General features: G+C 41.8%; 1 protein-coding gene across 6 annotated transcripts in view; it reads right to left on the bottom strand.

Moving 5' to 3' along the window:
* Window positions 1-22,416, bottom strand: part of LOC115171986 (ribonuclease inhibitor) — a 36,330-nt gene extending 13,914 nt beyond the window's left edge. For 2 of the 6 annotated variants that reach the window (XM_029729230.1, XM_029729229.1), the window contains exons 1-8: window positions 21,722-22,416; window positions 8,725-9,026; window positions 8,390-8,494; window positions 2,735-4,526; window positions 2,412-2,588; window positions 1,939-2,112; window positions 1,614-1,760; window positions 1,277-1,444 (exon numbers count right to left, since the gene is read on the bottom strand). In XM_029729230.1, the coding sequence (XP_029585090.1) occupies window positions 1,277-1,444; window positions 1,614-1,760; window positions 1,939-2,112; window positions 2,412-2,588; window positions 2,735-4,526; window positions 8,390-8,494; window positions 8,725-9,010 (2,849 nt within the window). In that variant the 5' untranslated portion in view covers window positions 9,011-9,026; window positions 21,722-22,416. Of the gene's footprint in view, window positions 1-1,276; window positions 1,445-1,613; window positions 1,761-1,938; window positions 2,113-2,411; window positions 2,589-2,734; window positions 4,527-4,610; window positions 4,635-8,389; window positions 8,495-8,724; window positions 9,027-21,225; window positions 21,294-21,721 lie in introns of those variants that run through there. The other 4 variants (XM_029729227.1, XM_029729232.1, XM_029729228.1 and 1 more) reach the window with 4 other exon arrangements.
* Window positions 22,417-23,125: the final 709 nt, after the last annotated feature.

The following is a 23,125-nucleotide window of genomic DNA, read 5'->3' as shown; positions in this document are numbered from 1 at the left end:
TTGACACTCGCTGATAACCCTGAACAGGAGAGGACTCCCACTTGAACAAAAACCCAGAGTGAATTGCTAACCAAATTTAGCTACCAAACTAACTGAACCAAAAGAACACATGGATCTCAACGTGCTCTCCAACAATATTGGCCCAACCAAAACATCCCCTCAAACAAAAACTTGGCAATCTGAACTAAACTAACCCAACTATAACTATAAGTACAACTAACCTTAACTTATGGATGAGCCCCCACTTGTCACAGGCCGGCTCATAGCCTGTGGCAAAAATGAGTGGACATCAACAACCGGTATAGGCCAATTCAAAAAGTTATTTATTTTAAAACAAAACTATTAATTCTAAACAGAGACAGACAGACAGACAGACAGACAGACAGACAGACAGACAGACAGACAGACAGACAGACAGACAGACAGACAGACAGACAGACAGACAGACAGACAGACAGACAGACAGACAGACAGACAGACAGAGACAGACAGACAGACAGACAGACAGACAGACAGACAGACAGAGAGAGAGAGAGAGAGAGAGAGAGAGAGAGAGAGAGAGAGAGAGAGAGAGAGAGAGATTAGTGGAGCAGTTTGTTAAATACCCTGAGCCCAGGTGGCTCCAATCACTAACGACTGTCAGAGGAACCGCCCCTGCACTGCAGAGGAGAAGCCGTGACAACATACTGTATGGTCAGTCTAATCACATACTGTATGGTCAGTCTACTCACATACTGTATATGGTCAGTCTAATCACATACTGTATATGGTCAGTCTAATCACATACTGTATATGGTCAGTCTAATCACATACTGTATACGGTCAGTCTAATCACATACTGTATGGTCAGTCTAATCACATACTGTATGGTCAGTCTACTCACATACTGTATATGGTCAGTCTAATCACATACTGTATACGGTCAGTCTAATCACATACTGTATGGTCAGTCTAATCACATACTGTATACGGTCAGTCTAATCACATACTGTATACGGTCAGTCTAATCACATACTGTATACGGTCAGTCTAATCACATACTGTATGGTCAGTCTAATCACATACTGTATGGTCAGTCTAATCACATACTGTATATGGTCAGTCTAATCACATACTGTATGGTCAGTCTAATCACATACGGTATGGTCAGTAAAAAAAAATTTATTGGGTAGCTTGGGAACAGTGAAAGTTCAGTTCAATGGAAACTAAGAAGATCAGGAGAACATTGGTATCTGTAGACGTGTGGATTACTGACAAAACAATAAGATTTACTGACCTCAGTGTTTCCAGTTTACACTGGGGATTCTCCAGTCCAGCAGAGAGCAGCTTCACTCCTGAATCCTGCAGGTTGTTGTCACTCAGGTCCAGCTCTCTCAGGTGGGAAGAGTTGAGATATGAGGCCAGAAATTCACAGCTTTTCTCTGTGAGGTTGCATCCTCTAACTCTATATGAAAACCAAAAAAGCAATGATCAGCATGTCATAAATACACTGTACAAGTTGAAGTTTGGGAACAATGACATTTCATTTCAACTGATACCAAACACATTAGTATGATACTGTCTGCTATAGACATATGGTTCTACTGAACAATCACAACTACAGGAATACTGACCTCAGAGTCTCCAGTCCAGCAGAGAGCAGCTTCACTCCTGAATCCTTCAGGTCATTGTTACTCAGATCCAGCTCTCTCAGGTGTGAGGAGTTGAGATATGAAGCCAGAAATTCACAGCTTTTCTCTGTGAGGTTGCATCTAAGAAGCCTATTTGAAAAGTAAAAAGACAAAACGGTAAGCGTGTCACATAAACATGCTGAACAATTAGAAGTATGGGACCCATGACATTTCATTTCAAATCAGCTGATACCAAACACATCAGGCTGATATGGTCTACTATAAACATATGGTTCTACTGAACTATCACAACTACAGGAATACTGACCTCAGAGTCTCCAGTTCACCGTGGGGATTCCCCAGTCCAGCAGAGAGCAGCTTCACTCCTGAATCCTTCAGGTCATTGTCACTTAAGTCCAGCTCTCTCAGGTGTGAGGGGTTTGACCTCAGAGCTGAGACCAGAAAAGCACAGCCTTCCTCTGTGAGCAGACAGCCGGACAGCCTGACAGAGAGATTACATTTGAAGGGTTCAAGGGGGCCGCTTTGATGATCACACGTCTTACTCCAGTCTCATTCCAATTGACAGAACCTCAAGTTTAAAACCCAACCACCATGTCAACTGTATACGGTCAGTCTAATCACATACTGTACTGTATGGTGAGTTAGATTTTCATTTACAAACAGGGTTTTAATTGGTTAGCTTGGGAACAGTGATAGTTCAGTTTAATGGAAACTAAAGAACAGCAGGAATACGGAGTAGACATATGTGGATTTAATGACAAAACAATAAGATTCACTGACCTCAGAGTCTCCAGTTTACACTGTGGATTCTCCAGTCCAGCAGAGAGCAGCTTCACTCCTAAATCCTGCAGGTCATTGTCACTTAGGTCCAACTCTCTCAGGTGTTGTGTACAGGTTGTGTACAGAGCTGAGGCCAAGGCTTCACAGCATTTCACAGTGAGGTTACACTCATTAAGCCTTTGAAAAGTAAAACACAATGAACATTAATTTAGACCACTGTGTGTACATGTAGCAGAGCATTTGAGAATCAACAATGAATTTGTAGTATGCTAATGTGTATCTGTGTATTCTGACTGATGATTATATTAAAAACCCATATTTACAGAGCAGCTCTGGAGGCTTTGACCACTGGCAGCAGCCTCAGAAGACCTTCCTCTGATCTGGAGTATTTCTTCAGGTCAAACACATCCAGCTCCTTTTCTGAAGTCAGCAACACAAAGACCAGAGCTGACCACTGTGCAGGTGACAGTTTGGGTTTTGAGAGACTTCCTGATCGCAGGTAGCTTTGGATCTCCTCCACTAGAGAATGGTCATTCAGTTCATTCAGACAGTGGAACAGATTGATGCACCTCTCTGGAGAGGGATTCTCCCTGATCTTCTCCTTGATGTACTTGACTGTTTCCTCATTGTCCTCTGACCTTCTTGTTCTCTCGTTCAGTAAGCCTCGTAAGAGAATCTGATTGGACTCCAGTGAGAGACCCAGAAGAAAACGAAGGAACAAGTCCAGGTGTCCATTCTTACTCTGTAAGGCCTTGTCCACTGCACGCTTGTGGAATTCAATTGTCGATATTGTCCTGAACTGCGTGAGAAGCCTTCGGGGGGTTGACTGTGTCTTAGATAATAGATTTCGATTTCTGTTGTTGAATGAGAGAAAGACATATACAGCAGCCAGAAACTCCTGTATGCTGAGATGCACAAAGCAGTACACCTTCTCCTTGGAAATCCTAGTCTCCTGTCTAAAGATCTGTGTGCACACTCCTGAGTACACTGAGGCTTCAGTGACATCAATGCCACACTCTTCCAGGTCTGACTTGTAGAAGATCAGGTTGCCATTTTGAAGCTGTTGAAAAGCCAGCTTACAGATTTTCATTATCATCTTTTTATTCCAGTGTGACACTGTCTTAGCTTGTCCATGATACTTCCTATTCTTCTGTTTGGACTGAAATACAAAGAATTGTGAGTACATCTCAGTCAGGTTCTTGGGTATCTCTCCTGTCTTCTTTTCAGACAACAGGTCTTCAAGAATTGTGGCAGAAATCCAACAGAAGACCGGTATGTGGCACATGATGTGGAGGCTCCTTGATGTCTTTATGTGAGTGATTATTTTGCTGGCCACGTCCTCATCATCACTGAATCTCTTCCTGAAGTACTCTTCCTTCTGTGTATCGTTAAACCCTCGTACCTCCGTCACCTGGTCAACACACTCAGGAGGGATCTGATTGGCTGCTGCAGATCGGGAGGTTATCCAGAGGAGAGCAGAGGGAAGTAGCTTCCTGTAGATGAGGTTTGTCAACAGCACGTCCACTGAGGTTGACTTTGTCACATCACGGCAACTCTTGTTATTTTCAAAGTCTAGGGGCAGTCGGCACTCATCCAGACCATCAAAGATAAACAGAAATTTGAAATTGTTGTTCTTGAAAATTCCTGATTCTTTCACACCTACAAAAAAATGATCTACAATGCCAACAAAGCTATGCTCTTCCTTTTTCATCAAATTCAGCTCTGGAAAAGGGAGTGGAAAAATGAAATCAATGTCTTGGTTTGCATTTCCGTCAGCCCAGTCCAGAATGAACTTCTGCACAGATACAGTTTTTCCAATGCCAGCGACTCCCTTTGTCAGCACAGTTCTGATATGTTTGCCTCGTCCAGTTGAGGGTTTAAAGATGTCATTGCATTTGATTGATGTCTCTGGTCTTGCTGGTCTCCTGGTTGTTGTCTCAATATGCCTCACCTCATGTCCAGTTATGACCTCTCCACTTCCACCCTCTGTGATGTAGAGCGCTGTGTAGATCTCATTGAGATCTACTGAATTTCCTGCTTCAGGTATCCCCTCAAATACATTTGTGTATGTATCTTTCAGGTAAGACTTGAGTTTCCAATGGTATGCAGAACTATCTATATATCCAAAAAACATTTAATTTAGTAAATGTTCAAAGACATGAAGAAAAGAGGGTTTCTCAAAGGTTCTCTGGGACGTACCGCTTCCTCTTTCTCTTAGCAGGGGTTGGTTTTGAGAAAGAAGCTGTTGAAGAAACATCTAATTCTTCTGTTCTAGTGCATAGTCCCTCTGCAGATCCTTCCCTCCAACAACATTGAGACTGAAGACCCTGGTGTTGTCCCTACGCTTCCTGTTTTAAAGTCTACAAAATATGGTCATGTTTAATCAACATTTTAATATTCACTAAACCTTGGTTCTATGTGGAACCATAATGAAAACCCATTGAGCCCTTCAATGGTTCTTTGCAGTTCAGAAAATGGTTCTTTCCCCTTTTAGCATTTCAAATTTAGTGGCGGTGGATCATTAGAATATTTTGTGGCGTGGGTTTGCGCCCAGCACTTTTTGTGCAACCGTGAGAGTGTAATTCCAGTTTATTTAATCAGTTGTGTTATGCCTTTACATGTTAAATATGACTATGGCCAGTGAAGGTATCTTGTGAAAGCCTCACATTTATATTGAAGTCATTTAGCTCTTATCCAGAGAGACTTGCAGTAGTGAGGTTATACATTTGAGTCATTTAGCAGAGGCTCTTATCCAGAGCGACTTACAGTACATTTCCAGACTTTTTAGTTTTGTTCGGTTTTTTTTGTTGCCATATATGGCCTTCTGTCAACTGACAATGGTTGATTAAGTCAGTGGTTCTCAAATGTTCTCCTCAGGGACCCCCAGCTGTTCCAGAGCTACCACACCTGATTAAACTGGTCAATTAACACAATAATAATATTTATGGAATTAAACAAATATAATATGGCGACCCAGAATAAAAAGCCCGGTATGGTTCATCAAAGGGGTTTACAAAGAACCATTGAGGTTGAGGAAGGTTCTTTATAATATGGTTCTCCATAAAGGTTCGATAAAAAAAGTTTAAAAGGTTATATAAAGCCCTTTAAGGGTTGTAACCATAGCAGAACCCTTTTAGGGGGCTATATAGAAATGTTTGATAATGGTTATTTACAGAACCTTAGGAAAGGTTCTTTATAGCATTCTAAAGGTTCCATTTGGAACCTTATGAGCATGGTTCTTTATTGTACCTTCAAAAAAAGATTCTATATAGCAACACAATGGGATCCGCTATGGCTATGAGCCAAATAACCCTTACTTGGCTCTATATAGAACCATTATTTTGTGAACGGTTTAGTGAACGTTAAAATGTTGTGATTAAACATGACCATCTTTTGTAGACTTTAAAACAGGAAGCGTAGGGACAACACCAGGGTCTTCAGTCTCAATGTTGTTGGAGGGAAGGATCTGCAGAGGGACTCTGCACTAGAACAGAATAATTAGATGTTTCCTCAACAGCTTCTTTCTCAACACCAACCCCTGCTAAGAGAAAGAGGAAGCGGTACGTACATAGATGGAGGGGGGTTACGTAACGTATGCAGAACTAATATCACCATCCTTTTCAACAGCTGTTCTTCTGTTGGAGATGAAGTCGGCAAGCATGTGTTCTCTGGCTACTCAACATCAATAAACAACACAGGAACTATCTACAGTATATTACCTGTTGTTCAGCTAGGAGGTTTATCTACAGTATATTACCTGTTGTTGAGCTAGGAGGTTTATCTACAGTATATTACCTGTTGTTCAGCTAGGAGGTTTATCTACAGTATATTACCTGTTGTTGAGCTAGGAGGTTTCCCTACAGTATATTACCTGTTGTTCAGCTAGGAGGTTTATCTACAGTATATTACCTGTGTTGTTGAGCTAGGAGGTTTATCTACAGTATATTACCTGTGTTGTTCAGCTAGGAGGTTTATCTACAGTATATTACCTGTTGTTCAGCTAGGAGGTTTATCTACAGTATATTACCTGTTGTTGAGCTAGGAGGTTTATCTACAGTATATTACCTGTTGTTCAGCTAGGAGGTTTATCTACAGTATATTACCTGTTGTTGAGCTAGGAGGTTTATCTACAGTATATTACCTGTTGTTGAACTAGGAGGTTTCTCTACAGTATATTACCTGTTGTTCAGCTAGGAGGTTTATCTACAGTATATTACCTGTTGTTCAGCTAGGAGGTTTATCTACAGTATATTACCTGTTGTTGAACTAGGAGGTTTCCCTACAGTATATTACCTGTTGTTGAACTAGGAGGTTTATCTACAGTATATTACCTGTTGTTGAACTAGGAGGTTTATCTACAGTATATTACCTGTGTTGTTCAGCTAGGAGGTTTCTCTACAGTATATTACCTGTTGTTGAGCTAGGAGGTTTCTCTACAGTATATTACCTGTTGTTCAGCTAGGAGGTTTATCTACAGTATATTATCTGTTGTTGCGCTAGGAGGTTTATCTACAGTATATTACCTGTTGTTGCGCTAGGAGGTTTATCTACAGTATATTACCTGTGTTGTTGAGCTAGGAGGTTTATCTACAGTATATTACCTGTTGTTGAGCTAGGAGGTTTATCTACAGTATATTACCTGTTGTTGCGCTAGGAGGTTTATCTACAGTATATTACCTGTTGTTGAGCTAGGAGGTTTATCTACAGTATATTACCTGTTGTTGAACTAGGAGGTTTCTCTACAGTATATAACCTGTTGTTGAGCTAGGAGGTTTATCTACAGTTTATTACCTGTTGTTGAGCTAGGAGGTTTCTCTACAGTATATTACCTGTTGTTCAGCTAGGAGGTTTCTCTACAGTATATTACCTGTTGTTGAACTAGGAGGTTTCCCTACAGTATATTACCTGTTGTTGAGCTAGGAGGTTTCTCTACAGTATATTACCTGTTGTTGAGCTAGGAGGTTTATCTACAGTATATTACCTGTTGTTGAGCTAGGAGGTTTATCTACAGTATATTACCTGTTGTTCAGCTAGGAGGTTTATCTACAGTATATTACCTGTTGTTGAGCTAGGAGGTTTCTCTACAGTATATTACCTGTTGTTCAGCTAGGAGGTTTCCCTACAGTATATTACCTGTTGTTGAGCTAGGAGGTTTCTCTACAGTATATTACCTGTTGTTGAACTAGGAGGTTTATCTACAGTATATTACCTGTTGTTCAGCTAGGAGGTTTATCTACAGTATATTACCTGTTGTTCAGCTAGGAGGTTTATCTACAGTATATTACCTGTTGTTGAACTAGGAGGTTTATCTACAGTATATTACCTGTTGTTCAGCTAGGAGGTTTATCTACAGTATATTACCTGTTGTTCAGCTAGGAGGTTTATCTACAGTATATTACCTGTTGTTCAGCTAGGAGGTTTATCTACAGTATATTACCTGTTGTTGAGCTAGGAGGTTTATCTACAGTATATTACCTGTTGTTGAGCTAGGATGTTTCCCTACAGTATATTACCTGTTGTTCAGCTAGGAGGTTAATCTACAGTATATTACCTGTTGTTGAGCTAGGAGGTTTATCTACAGTATATTACCTGTTGTTGAGCTAGGAGGTTTATCTACAGTATATTACCTGTGTTGTTGAGCTAGGAGGTTTCTCTACAGTATATTACCTGTTGTTCAGCTAGGAGGTTTATCTACAGTATATTACCTGTGTTGTTCAGCTAGGAGGTTTATCTACAGTATATTACCTGTTGTTCAGCTAGGAGGTTTCCCTACAGTATATTACCTGTTGTTGAGCTAGGAGGTTTATCTACAGTATATTACCTGTTGTTGTTGAGCTAGGAGGTTTCTCTACAGTATATTACCTGTTGTTGAGCTAGGAGGTTTCTCTACAGTATATTACCTGTTGTTGAGCTAGGAGGTTTCCCTACAGTATATTACCTGTGTTGTTGAGCTAGGAGGTTTCCCTACAGTATATTACCTGTTGTTGAACTAGGAGGTTTCTCTACAGGTTTCTCGTAGTCAGTCTTTATAACTGCTGGGGCTTGGTGCATGTGCTGATCAGGGCCCGACCCAGACTGCTGACCTAGACACAGCAACACACATCAGTCTAATGAGGTCGTCATGGAAATGGAAATACACAACAACGTTGTCCTCAAAAGAAGGGGGTGGTGTGTGGGGTGATAAAATACATATTCTAACCAGAAAAAGCTTGTTAGGACTTTCAACAATACAAAGTTTCACATTTATAATGATTTACTTCCTGTGCACCAAAAAGTACACTAAGATGTCGTGCACATATCAGTTGTGAATTACCTATTTCGTAGTCAGTCTTCAACTTCTCAGCAAGATTGTTCTGGTTAATCCTCCTCAGTATCTCCAGTGAGATGTAGACACATTGAATATAACTGTAGGTCTCCGTCATCTTATCTACTGTGTCCTCTCTGTCAGCGTTCTCTAACTGACTCTTTGAAATGGGATATAAGCCCATCTGGGATATAAAGCCGTCATGTTGCTTCAGGTACCATTTAAATGTCTTCAAGTCATCATCAGCCAGCTGATTCAGAGTGGCCAGAAGCAGCTCTGGTACAGATGAGGCCATTGTAGATAATCAGACACTATGAAACAAAAGAGCAGATAATATGTTGATAAGACCCCAAAACAAAGTCCTCTAGGGAGATTGCTATCTCTCAAGTGATCTCCTGTCTTCAATCACCTGTTAAAATGTTGATAAGACCCAAAGTCCTCTAGGGAGATTGCTATCTCTCAAGTGATCTCCTGTCTTCAATCATCTGTTAAAATGTTGATAAGACCCAAAGTCCTCTAGGGAGATTGCTATCTCTCAAGTGATCTCCTGTCTTCAATCATCTGTTAAAATGTTGATAAGACCCAAAGTCCTCTAGGGAGATTGCTATCTCTCAAGTGATCTTCTGTCTTCAATCATCTGTTAAAATGTTGATAAGACCCAAAGTCCTCTAGGGAGATTGCTATCTCTCAAGTGATCTCCTGTCTTCAATCACCTCTTAAAATGTTGGGGAGGTTGTTTTTTTCTAAATGAGTGCAGCAGGTGTGTGTGAATTAGGGATTAACACTGGGAACCGGGATCCAGTTATGTAGCATAATGTGAATGCTATGTCTTCTGCTTAATCGTGTTGGCTTAGCGACCTGTTGGTTGACCTAGCGACGTGTTGGTCGGCCTAGCAACCTGTCGGCCTAGTGATGTGTTGGTTGGCCTAACGACGTGTCGGCCTAGTGACGTGTTGGTCGGCCTAGCGACGTGTCGGCCTAGTGATGTGTTGGTTGGCCTAACGACGTGTCGGCCTAGCGATGTGTCGGCCTAGTGACGTGTCGGCCTAGTGACGTGTTGGTCGGCCTAGCGACGTGTCGGCCTTGTGATGTGTTGGTTGGCCTAACGACGTGTCGGCCTAGCGACGTGTTGGTCGGCCTATCGATGTGTCGGATGGCCTAGCGACATTTCGGTTGACCTAGCGGCGTGTCGGCCTAGCGACGTATTGGTTGGCCTAGCGATGTGTCAGCCTAGCGACGTGTTGGTTAGCCTAGCGATGTGTTGGTTGACCTAGCAACATGTTGGTTGGCCTGTCAACCTAGTGTAACAGGGTTGGTTATGTTTCCACTTGCCTCTAAAGAAATGTGTATTTAGTGTTCAAGCATTCTTATTGGTTGGTTCAACTCTGATGACAATAAGGTGTGTTGTGATTGGCCCCGCTTGCAGATAGGGGGAGATCGCGAACGTCAAGTCTTCCCAGTATGAAAATGTGATGCAAGGGGTAGGTCACGTTCTGAATGCTGTTTTATATTTTATATTTTACAATGTGTACAAGTTTGCTGTACGTTACTGATTTATACATGTGTGGGTATATGGTACCTGTTAGGGATTGAGGGGCTTTATGGAATGTGCTTTGGCATATGATTGTTGTAAATAAGTGTGTTAGCTAGCATACACCGTTGTAATGGTCACATGAGCTCACTGCTAACACAGTTGTCTTCATGCTACAGCTTTTGCCATCGACAGCCATCAATATCATTAAGCCCTGCACAACTACCGTGCTGTTTCTCATTTAACAACAGGTATTTACACATGTTATATTTTATATTGTATTTTTGTATTTTGTTCGCCCAGTATGAAAATGTGATGCTACAGATTTGACCATCTACAGCCATCAACATCGTTAAGCCCTGTACAACTACCGTGTTGTTTCCCATTTAACAACAGGAATAAATGATGCTCAACTGGGACCACTGGCTGGTGTGATTTATTAGGAGAAAACACAACGCAAGGAGAGTACGATATACATCTGTTACACTAGCGACGGACGTGTCGGCCTAGCGACGGACGTGTCGGCCTAGCGACGGACGTGTCGGCCTAGCGACGGACGTGTCGGCCTAGCGACGTGTTGGTTGGCCTAGCGACGTGTTGGTTGGCTTAGCGACGTGTTGGTTGGCTTAGCGACGTGTTGGTTGGCCTAGCGACGTGTTGGTTGGCCTAGCGACGTGTTGGTTGGCTTAGCGACGTGTTGGCCTAGCGACGTGTTGGTTGGCCTAGCGACGTGTTGGTTTGCCAAGTGACGTGTTTGTTGGCCTAGTAACATATTGGCCTGTCTGGTGTCACACTTCAGTCACCACTCCCACCTTATTTGTTACAACAGACTTAAAATAGATTGCACAGAAATAGTTCAAAACCTTCTGCACCCAAATAAGGAACAAAGAATAAGAGGACAAACATACCGTGTACAAACAGAAGGACCAACACATGAATTGTCTAACTTCCATTATTCTCTGGTCTATAAATCAGTTTATTCTGCTTCATTGTCGCAAGATGTAAATTTGTTGGATCCCACCAGGGTCGTCTTCAATAGGAGGAACCAGTCCTACAGGTCACCCTTCACCAGCACACAGCTATGTTGTCGCAAAATGTATCCTGTAGTCTTTCTTCTCTCAGTTCCAGCTGACAACAAAACCCATTTACAACTGTTAGCAGGAGGAGGTGGAGCCAAGACTTTGCATTAGTATCGATTCAGACTATTGGCTACAACAGACCTCTCAGAATCTTAAAATGGATTCTGCACAGAAACAGTTTAACTATCTGCACTGCTTCCACACCTAAATAAGGAACAAAGAAAAGGACCAGCACATGAACTCTACAACATGGCAGCAGCGTCCTCTTTTCAAACGGACGCACTTGTTTTAGTTTTCCGTTGCAAAATGTTTTGCTATGTATGCACTAATGAATGACCCAGCTCTCACTTAAAATGGTAATTACATCACTTTTCAACCTACTATTCATTATCTCCATCTCAATACCAGGGTCTACTATGTGAAAATGGCCCATTTCTAAGTTTTGTAGAAAAAAAAATAAAGTTGAAAAAGTTATATCTGATGACATCATCAAAAATGTAAATATTTTTAAAACAGTGATTTTTTAAACTCTGAGATTTGCGGTGATGTGGGGATCAAGAAAATACCCTCCCTTTGGCTAGAAACTCCTTGCAAGTAATTATTTTTTAGAATTTTTTTTTCCTACCCTGTGATGTCAGAGAGAAGCATTTTTTTAGGACCTTCTCTTTTTAACCACAGATCATAGAAACGAACTTCAATTAATAGCCCGGGCGTTTATTTTCACTGGACACAACAGGCAGTTATTAGAGACAGGCTTCTATTTGAGTCAGGCGTCTATTTCCTTAATGCACACAGCTTTTGCTCATTTGCATAGTTAATTCTTTAATTCCAGCATTCACTTCCAGCATTTTAATACATTTCTTGATTTCCGGCACTAACGTGTCATCGTTTGTCATCGTTGTATCGTTGTATCCCGTTTCTTTTGTCTTAGTATGCCTATATTTTGATCAAAAATGTATACATTATTCTCCTCTTTGACTGTGCATATTCAGCAGTTCTTTCTTTCGCCATTAGAGGGCCGATTTCTTGGGGTCTGTACTCCCGAAGTTGTTGACTGTTTTTGTGCTTGCTAGTTAGCTAGCGTTGTCACTTGTTAGCAGCCAATAGCTAGCAGGTTCTTACTGGCGATAAAAATGAATGATTGCCATAATTTCGAGTCATTACTGAATTATTTAATTTAACAAATCAAACATTAAACCTTGTAAACAAGTCATGGTAATTCATAGTAACATTGTAAATAATTCATTTAGACCCGGCGTTTTTTTTAAACAGGCATTTATTTGTGGCGGAATTGCCCTTTAAAGATACACTGCTGCTCTGAAAGAGAGCAACAGCTATCTGGAAATGGAGAATTACAACAAGTGACACAAACTTTACTTTAGTCCCTCACTGTCTAATAAGTCTCAAAATGAACACTTGAAAATAGTGATTTGAATCGATTTAGCTGATTACCTGTCCACCTGCTGTTTAAAGATGAAGTAATATGTTGATTACCTGTCCACCTGCTGTTTAAAGATGAAGTACAATGAGGGAAAAAAGTATTTGATCCCCTGCTGATTTTGTACATTTGGCCACTGACAGAGAAAGGATCAGTCTATAATTTTCATGGTAGGTTTATTTGAACAGTGAGAGACAGAATAACAACAAAAATATCCAGAAAAACGCATGTCAGAAATGTTATAAATTGATTTGCATTTTAATGAGGGAAATAAGTATTTGACCCCCTCTCAATTAGAAAGATTTCTGGCTCCCAGGTGTCTTTTATACAGGTAACAAACTGAGATTAGAGCACACTCAAAAGGGAGTGCTCCTAATCTCAGTTTGTTACCTGTATAAGAGACACCTGTCCACAGAAGCAATCAATCAATCAGATTCCAAACTCTCCACCATGGCCAAGACCAAAGAGCTCTCCAAGGATGTCAGGGACAAGATTGTAGACCTACACAAGGCTGGAATGGGCTACAAGACCATCGCCAAGCAGCTTGGTGAGAAGGTGACAACATTTGGTGCTATTATTCGCAAATGGAAGGAACACAAAATAACTGTCAATATCCCTCAGCCTGGGGCTCCATGCAAGATCTCACCTCGTGGAGATGCAATGATCATGAGAATGGTGAGGAATCAGCCCAGAACAACACGGGAGGATCTTGTCAATAATCTCAAGGCAGCTGGGACCATAGTCACCAAGAAAACAATTGGTAACACACTACACCGTGAAGGACTGAAATCCTGCAGCGCCCGCAAGGTCCCCCTGCTCAAGAATACATATACATGCCCGTCTGAAGTTTGCCAATGAACATCTGAATGATTCTGAGGACAACTGGTGAAAGTGTTGTGGTCAGATGAGACCAAAATGGAGCTCTTTGACATCAACTCAACTCGCCGTGTTTGGAGGAGGAGGAATGCTGCCTATGACCCCAAGAACACCTTCTCCACCGTCAAACATGGAGGTGGAAACATTATGCTTTGGGGGTGTTTTTCTGCTAAGGGGACAGGACAACTTCACCGCATCAAAGGGATGATGGACGGGGCCATGTACCATCAAATCTTGGGTGAGAACCTCCTTCCCTCAGCCAGGGCATTGAAAATGGGTCGTGGATGGGTATTCCAGCATGACAATGATCCAAAACACACGGCCAAGGCAAACAAAGAAGTGGCTCAAGAAGAAGCACATTAAGGTCCTGGAGTGGCCTAGCCAGTCTCCAGACCTTAATCCCATAGAAAATCTGTGGAGGGAACTGAAGGTTCGAGTTGCCAAACGTCAGCCTTGAAACCTTAATGACTTGGAGAAGATCTGCAAAGAGGAGTGGGACAAAATCCCTCCTGAGATGTGTGCAAACCTGGTGGCCAACTACAGGAAACGTCTGACCTCTGTGATTGCCAACAAAGGTTTTGCCACCAAGTACTAAGTCATGTTTTGCAGAGGGGTCAAATACTTATTTCCCTCATTAAAATGCAAATCATTTAATAAAATTTTTGACATGCGTTTTTCTGGATTTTTTTGTTGTTATTCTGTCTCTCACTGTTCAAATAAACCTACTATTACAATTATAGACTGATCATTTCTTTGTAAGTGGGGGATCAAATACTTTTTTCCCCTGACTGTAATATTTTGATTAACTGTCCACCCGCTGTTTAAAGATGAAGTAATATGTTGCAATACTGATCATTGCAACAACAAAAATCGAGCACACAGGATTTTACCTCTGCACATTTATTGTCAACGTTTCGGTACAATACTTTCTTTTCTAGTCTTGCCCTAAACTGTAGTCTTCAAGAGAGAGAGAGTTGCACCCCTTCTCAAAAAACCTACACTCGATCCCTCCGATGTCAACAACTACAGACCAGTATCCCTTCTTTCTTTTCTCTCCAAAACTCTTGAACGTGCCGTCCTTGGCCAGCTCTCCTGCTACCTCTCTCAGAATGACCTTCTCGATCCAAATCAGTCAGGTTTCAAGGCTGGTCATTCAACTGAGACTGCTCTTCTCTGTGTCACGGAGGCTCTCCGCACTGCTAAAGCTAACTCTCTCTCCTCTGCTCTTATCCTTCTAGACCTATCTGCTGCCTTTGATACTGTGAACCATCAGATCCTTCTCTCCACCCTCTCCGAGTTGAGTATCTCCGGCGCGGCTCACTCTTGGATTGCGTCCTACCTGACAGGTCGCTCCTACCAGGTGGCGTGGCGATCGTCTCCACACCACGTGCTCTCACCACTGGTGTCCCCCAGGGCTCAGTTCTAGGCCCTCTCCTATTCTCGCTATACACCAAGTCACTTGGCTCTGTCATATCCTCACATGGTCTCTCCTATCATTGCTACGCAGACGACACACAATTAATCTTCTCCTTTCCCCCTTCTGATAACCAGGTGGCGAATCGCATCTCTGCATGTCTGGCAGACATATCAGTGTGGATGACGGATCACCACCTCAAGCTGAACCTCGGCAAGACGGAGCTGCTCTTCCTCCCGGGGAAGGACTGCCATTTCCATGATCTCGCCATCACGGTGGACAACTCCATTGTGTCCTCCTCCCAGAGTGCTAAGAGCCTTGACGTGACCCTGGACAACACCCTGTCGTTCTCCGCTAACATCAAGGCAGTGACCCGATCCTGTAGGTTCATGCTCTACAACATTCGCAGAGTACGACCCTGCCTTACACAGGAAGCGGCGCAGGTCCTAATCCAGGCACTTCTCATCTCCCGTCTGGATTACTGCAACTCGCTGTTGGCGGGGCTCCCTGCCTGTGCCATTAAACCCCTACAACTCATCCAGAACGCCGCAGCCCGTCTGGTGTTCAACCTTCCCAAGTTCTCTCACGTCACCCCGCTCCTCCGCACACTCCACTGGCTTCCAGTTGAAGCTCGCATCTGCTACAAGACCATGGTGCTTGCCTACGGAGCTGTGAGGGGAACGGCACCTCCGTACCTTCAGGCTCTGATCAGGCCCTACACCCAAACAAGGGCACTGCGTTCATCCACCTCTGGCCCGCTGGACCCCCTACCTCTGCGGAAGCACAGTTCCCGCTCAGCCCAGTCAAAACTGTTCGCTGCTCTGGCACCCCAATGCTGGAACAAGCTCCCTCACGACGCCAGGACAGCGGAGTCAATCACCACCTTCCATAGACACCTGAAACCCCACCTCTTTAAGGAATACCTGGGATAGGATATAGTAATCCTTCTAACCCCCCCCCCCAAAAAAAAGATATAGATGTACTATTGTAAAGTGGTTGTTCCACTGGATATCATAAGGTGAATGCACCAATTTGTAAGTCGCTCTGGATAAGAGCGTCTGCTAAATGACGTAAATATAAATGTAAATGTAATGTAATGATCAGTATTGAAACATATTACTTCCTCATCTTTAAACAGTGTGTGGACAGTTCAATGACAATAACCTTGATGACAATAAATATTCAGAGGTAAAATCGTGTATGCAGGAGTTATTACATTTTTTTCTACTGTGTTAATGTTGGGGGAGTAACTCCAAGCCCCACAAATCACAATAGCATAGTCTTAACCTTTCCTCATGAACGTCTTCTCATGTCCTACTAAATCTGCCCACCTCTCTTCTCTCCCCTGGGGCTTTGAAATATCATTAAATATCAGTGATTAAAACTACACTGAACAAAAATATAAAGGCAACATGTAAAGTGGTGGTTTCATGAGCTGAAATTAAAGATCCAAGAAATGTTCCATAATCTTATTTCTATCAAATTTTGTGCACAAATTTGTTTAGTGAGCATTTTTATTTTTTATTTAACCTTTATTTAACTAGGCAAGTCAGTTAAGAACAAATTCTTATTTACAATGACGGCCTACCAAAAGGCAAAAGGCCTCCTGTGGGGACGGGGGCTGGGATTAAAAATAAAAAATAAATTAAATTAAATATAGGAGAAAACACACATCACGACAAGAGAGACCTAAGACGACAACATAGCGTGGCAGCAACACATGACAACACAGCATGGTAGCAACACATGACAACAACATGGTAGCAACACAACATGACAACAACATGGTAGCAACACAACATGACAACAACATGGTAGCAACACAACATGACAACAACATGGTAGCAACACAACATGACAACAACATGGTAGCAACACAACATGGTAGCAACACAACATGGCAGCAACACATGACAACACAGCATGGTAGCAACACAACATGACAACAACATGGTAGCAACACAACATGGCAGCAGCACAAAACATGGTACAAACATTATTGGGCACAGACAACAGCACAAAGGTCAAGAAGTTAGAGAAAACAATACATCACACAAAGCAGCCACAACCGTCAGTAAGAGTGTCCATGATTGAGTCTTTGAATGAAGAGATGGAGATAAAACTGTCCAGTTTGAGTGTTTGTTGCAGCTCGTTCCAGTCGCTAGCTGCAGCGAACTGAAAAGACGAGCGACCCAGGGATGTGTGTTCTTTAGGGACCTTTAACAGAATGTGACTGGCAGAACGGATGTTGTATGCGGAGGATGAGGGCTGCAGTAAATATCTCAGATAAGGGGGAGTGAGGCCTAAGAGGGTTTTATAAATAAGCATCAACCAGTTGGTCTTGCGACGGGTATACAGAGATGAGCAGTTTACAGAGGAGTATAGAGTGCAGTGATGTGTCCTATAAGGAGAATTGGTGGCAAATCTGATGGCCAACTGGTAAAGAACATCTAGCCGCTTGAGAGCCACTTGAGAGCACCCTTACCTGCCGATCTATAACTTACATCTCTGTTATCTAGCATGGGTAAGATGGTCATCTGAATCAGGCTAAGTTTGGCAGCTGGGGTGAAAGAGGAGCAATTACGATAGAGGAAACCAAGTCTAAATTTAACTTTAGCCTGCAGCTTTGATGTGTGCTGAGAGAAGGACAGTGTACCATCTAGCCATACTCCCAAGTACTTGTATGAGGTGACAACCTCAAGCTCTAAACCCTCAGAGGTAGTAATCACACCTGTGGGGAGAGGGGCATTCTTCTTACCAAACCACATGACATTTGTTTTGGAGGTGTTCAGAACATAGTTGAGGGCAGGGAAAGCTTGTTGGACACTAACAAAGCTTTTTTGTAGAGTGTTTAACACAAAATCCGGGAAGGGGCCAGCTGAGTATTAGACTGTATCATCTGCATATAAATGGATGAGAGCTTCCTACTGCCTGAGCAATGTTGTTGATGTAAATTGAGAAGAGCGTGGGGCCTAGGATCGAGCCTTGTGGTACACCTTTGTTGACAGGCAGTGGCTGAGACAGCAGATGTTCTGACTTTATACACTGCACTCTGAGAGAGTTAGTTAGCAAATCAGGCCAAAGACAGAGACACCAACACTCCTGAGCCGTCCCACTAGAATGGAATGGTCTACCGTATCAAAAGGTGGGTTACACTGCAGCATCCACCGAGAGGCTCTTGCTGCCAAGGGAATGCCTGACAGCTTGAAATACGTTTTGGGCAGTACAATGAAAATGGGTAACTTTGTTAAAGCAAGGCCCCTGAACTTTCGTGTATTTTCTGCACTATGCAATGATATGGGCAGCGACCATGTAACGCTTTTACAACATACAGAAGTGCGCTGGTTATCAGGGGGCAAAGTACTGACATGTTTTTTTAATTCAGAGATGAGCTTAAAGTTTTCTTTACTGACCATCATTTTCAGTTGTCTGACCGCTTGCATGATGACGAGTTTCTCACACGACTGGCCTATCTGGGAGATGTTTTTCTAACCTGAATGATCTGAATTGCCTTACCTCCTTACTTCATTTGCACACATTGTATACAGATTTTCTATTGTGTTATTGACTGTACGTTTGTTTATCCCATGTGTAACTCTGTGTTGTTGTTTTTTCGCACTGCTTTGCTTTATCTTGGCCAGGTCGCAATTGGAAATGAGAACTTGTTCTCAACTGGCCTACCTGGTTAAATAAAGGTGAAAAACAATTACAAATCTAGTATTACAGGGACTCTCCGCAACTATATTCAATGTGCGGGACAAAATTGAGGCTACGATTAAGAAGTTGGAGCTTTTCTCTGTCTGCATTAACAAGGACAACACACAGGTCTTTCCATCATTGTATGATTTTTAAATACAGGCACAGACTGTGAAAAAAATATTTAAGACTAAAACTCTCTCCAATAAAACCTAACATTGCAGAGGTATGTGCATCCTTTCAAGCACACCCTTCTCATTAACCTGTGGTGAGTTATTCACAATTTTCCATGAACAAATAAGGTTTTATAAGTAAGACAGTTAAATAAAGAACCAAATTATGGATTATTATTATATTAATATTTGTGCCCTGGTCCTATAGGAGCTCTCATTATAGTCCTCATTATATTCCTATCAGCAGAGAGACATATTTCATGTAGTCCTCATTATATCCTGTTATATTCCTATCAGCAGAGACATGTAGTCCTCATTATATTCCTATCAGCAGAGAGACATGTAGTCCTCATTATATTCCTATCAGCAGAGAGACATGTAGTCCTCATTATATCCTGTTATATTCCTATCAACAGAAAGACATGTAGTCCTCATTATATCCTGTTATATACCTATCAGCAGAGAGACATGTAGTCCTCATTATGTCCTGTTATATTCCTATCAGCAGAGAGACATGTAGTCCTCATTATATCCTGTTCTATTCCTATCAGCAGAGACATGTAGTCCTCATTATATCCTGTTATATTCCTATCAGCAGAGAGACATGTAGTCCTGATTACATCCTGTTATATTCCTATCAGCAGAGACATGTAGTCCTCATTATATCCTGTTATATTCCTATCAGCAGAGACATGTAGTCCTCATTATATCCTGTTATATTCCTATCAGCAGAGAGACATGTAGTCCTCATTATATCCTGTTATATTCCTATCAGCAGAGACATGTAGTCCTCATTAAATCCTGTTATATTCCTATCAGCAGAGACATGTAGTCCTCATTATATCCTGTTATATTCCTATCAGCAGAGAGACATGTAGTCCTCATTATATCCTGTTATATTCCTATCAGCAGAGACATGTAGTCCTCATTATATCCTGTTATATTCCTATCAGCAGAGACATGTAGTCCTCATTAAATCCTGTTATATTCCTATCAGCAGAGACATGTAGTCCTCATTATATCCTGTTATATTCCTATCAGCAGAGAGACATGTAGTCCTCATTATATCCTGTTATATTCCTATCAGCAGAGACATTTACATTTAAGTCATTTAGCAGACGCTCTTATCCAGAGCGACTTACAAATTGGAGACATGTAGTCCTCATTATATCCTGTCATATTCCTATCAGCAGAGACATGTAGTCCTCATTATATCCTGTTATATTCCTATCAGCAGAGAGACATGTAGTCCTCATTAAATCCTGTTATATTCCTATCAGCAGAGAGACATGTAGTCCTCATTATATTCCTATCAGCAGAGAGACATGTAGTCCTCATTATATCCTGTTATATTCCTATCAGCAGAGAGACATGTAGTCCTCATTATATCCTGTTATATTCCTATCAGCAGAGAGACATGTAGTCCTCATTAAATCCTGTTATATTCCTATCAGCAGAGAGACATGTAGTCCTCATTAAATCCTGTTATATTCCGGCAAAAAAAGAAGGAAAAAGTAGTATTGATTCTAACGGCCGCTAATGACTGCAAGTAAACATTTGTCTTAGGTATTCCTTTATGGGTAGTGTGACGACTAAGTTTAACTTCCAATGTACTCTGACACAACCATGGCACGATAGAATACATGCAGTACTGACAATCCAGAGCGAGTTAACCTGTAAAACCAACCCTCTCTCCACCCTACACACATTTCGTTTTTATTCCAGGGTCGTTGCTCTGTCACCTCAGCCTATATCATTAGGATCAACAATATAAAAGGTAGCGTAAAATAGCTTATATAAAATATATCTCTCTCTCACTAGAGAAGTGCTTCCATAATTGTGTTGGTTCTAGTGTTATCTTTAATCAGTTTATCCCAGTGTTATCCAGACAACAACCCTGTTGACAATACCTAATCCATTTGCAGGTGTGTATCGGAACAATACAGTTTTTATATTAAGAGGTATTTTTTTAAATGTAAAAACAAAATGACAGCATTTATTTTTGTATCGTATAGACCTACTCCAATAGAGAGCCTAATCCGGTTTTTAACGTTATAATCCTTTATCCTAGCCCTACATTAGATCTATTCCTATTTATTACGTTTTATCTTAAAGCTAATCATTCCGATTCACATCCGCGAACAAGGGCCGCACTATATAACAGCTTTTAAGTCATAATATAGCAGACCCGACCTATAGAACTAGGCCATATCATATCAAACCAAAAAAACGTGGAATTTCTAATGTACAGTGTTCAAATTAAATTTAAAAAACAATCAAAAAGAAAAAAAGGTCAGCCTTACTCATCTTCGCCTTCCCTAAATCAAAACCTGATTTTAAGTCCATACAGTCCAAATTGCCTAAATCATGTTACATGTGGAATTTTTAGGGCGACTTCCTTTCAGTTTCGTTAGATGAAAGGTCTTCACTTGTTCGCTTCGATGTATCTGATTCTTTTTCGAGCATATCAAAATGCTGATCAATAAAATAGTTCAAGGTTCTCTATATTATCCAGAATGTTTGTTTCGCAGTTGTCAGCTAACGCTAAATGTTTATGATTAATTCACGCGTCATCAACCACATGCATAGCTTTTATTAGGTCAGATAACTGAATCAGTCAAGTTTAGAGTTTAATCATATTTTGTCGACTCAGTGGGTTCACTTTCCAGTCAGAACATATTTCCATCTTTGACTAAACCGAGTCACGTGAACAGTATTCCACAAAAATCAGAACATTATGAATCATATTTAATCATCTCCTCATCCTCTGTTCTTTGTAATGTATATTATTGTACTTACGTCATTCTCTGTTCTCTTTTATAGCAGCTACATATTCACTCTGTTTGTTCTCTTTTATAGCAGCTACATATTCACTCTGTTTTCTCAATTATGTTCACTTCCTGCATCACAGCATCTCATGCCTCGATCACACCAACAGTGTTATTGCGTTTAGGTAGACCAGAAGTACATTCATTTCCAATGGAACGCTGTGTTTGCCTTGCAGCATTGCGTTGCAGAGGCAGTTGCAGTGTGTGGTGCACACGTTCGATTTATCAAACATATGCATCAAATGATATGTGTAGACGGCTTAAACACGTAAATATTGAACTTTTGTTGCACACATATCCAGATGGTGTTGGGTACAATGTTGCACAATGAAGCTGTCGTGTTATGGAGGCGTCACGATGAGGGGTAACCCCCTGACAGGAAACCACTGGTTAACTTCTTGCCTGACTGGATGTGCAGGCGTTACACTGCATTAACTATTGGTTGCGTCACAGCATTTTTAACTGTGAAACACCCTGAGAAGAAACCACTATGATCAGGAAGTTGAGCTTGCAGTATTCAAAGTGACCTTATTAGGAGATGTTAAAGAACAGGAATATAGCAACACTCCAGTCTTCTCTATCTAAACAGAAGGAAAGGAGAGGTGGAAAGACGAGGGTCCAGCATGGAAGAGGAGGACTGGGAATCAGCTTCCACCTGTGATTTTTACCTCAGTGGAAGGAAATGAGAGGAAGAAAATGTTTGCTTCCTGCATCGCATCATCTCTTTCTTGTTTACCACTGTAGCCTACATGGGGGGGATGTTTACCACTGTAGCCTACATGGGGGATGTTTACCACTGTAGCCTACATGGGGGATGTTTACCACTGTAGCCTACATGGGGGATGTTTACCACTGTAGCCTACATGGGGGATGTTTACCACTGTAGCCTACATGGAGGGATGTTTACCACTGTAGCCTACATGGGGGATGTTTACCACTGTAGCCTACATGGAGGGATGTTTACCACTGTAGCCTACACGGAGGGATGTTTACCACTGTAGCCTACATGAGGATGTTTACCACTGTAGCCTACATGGAGGGATGTTTACCACTGTAGCCTACATGGGGGATGTTTACCACTGTAGCCTACATGGGGGGATGTTTACCACTGTAGCCTACATGGGGGATGTTTACCACTGTAGCCTACATGAGGGATGTTTACCACTGTAGCCTACATGGGGGATGTTTACCACTGTAGCCTACATGGGGGATGTTTACCACTGTAGCCTACATGGGGGATGTTTACCACTGTAGCCTACATGAGGGATGTTTACCACTGTAGCCTACATGGGGGATGTTTACCACTGTAGACTACATGGGGGATGTTTACCACTGTAGCCTACATGGGGGATGTTTACCACTGTAGCCTACATGG

The sequence above is a fragment of the Salmo trutta genome, chromosome 32, assembly GCF_901001165.1.
Source record: "Salmo trutta chromosome 32, fSalTru1.1, whole genome shotgun sequence".
In the NCBI taxonomy this organism is placed as follows: Eukaryota; Metazoa; Chordata; class Actinopteri; order Salmoniformes; family Salmonidae; genus Salmo; species Salmo trutta.
This window is presented reverse-complemented; position numbering and strand designations above follow the sequence as displayed.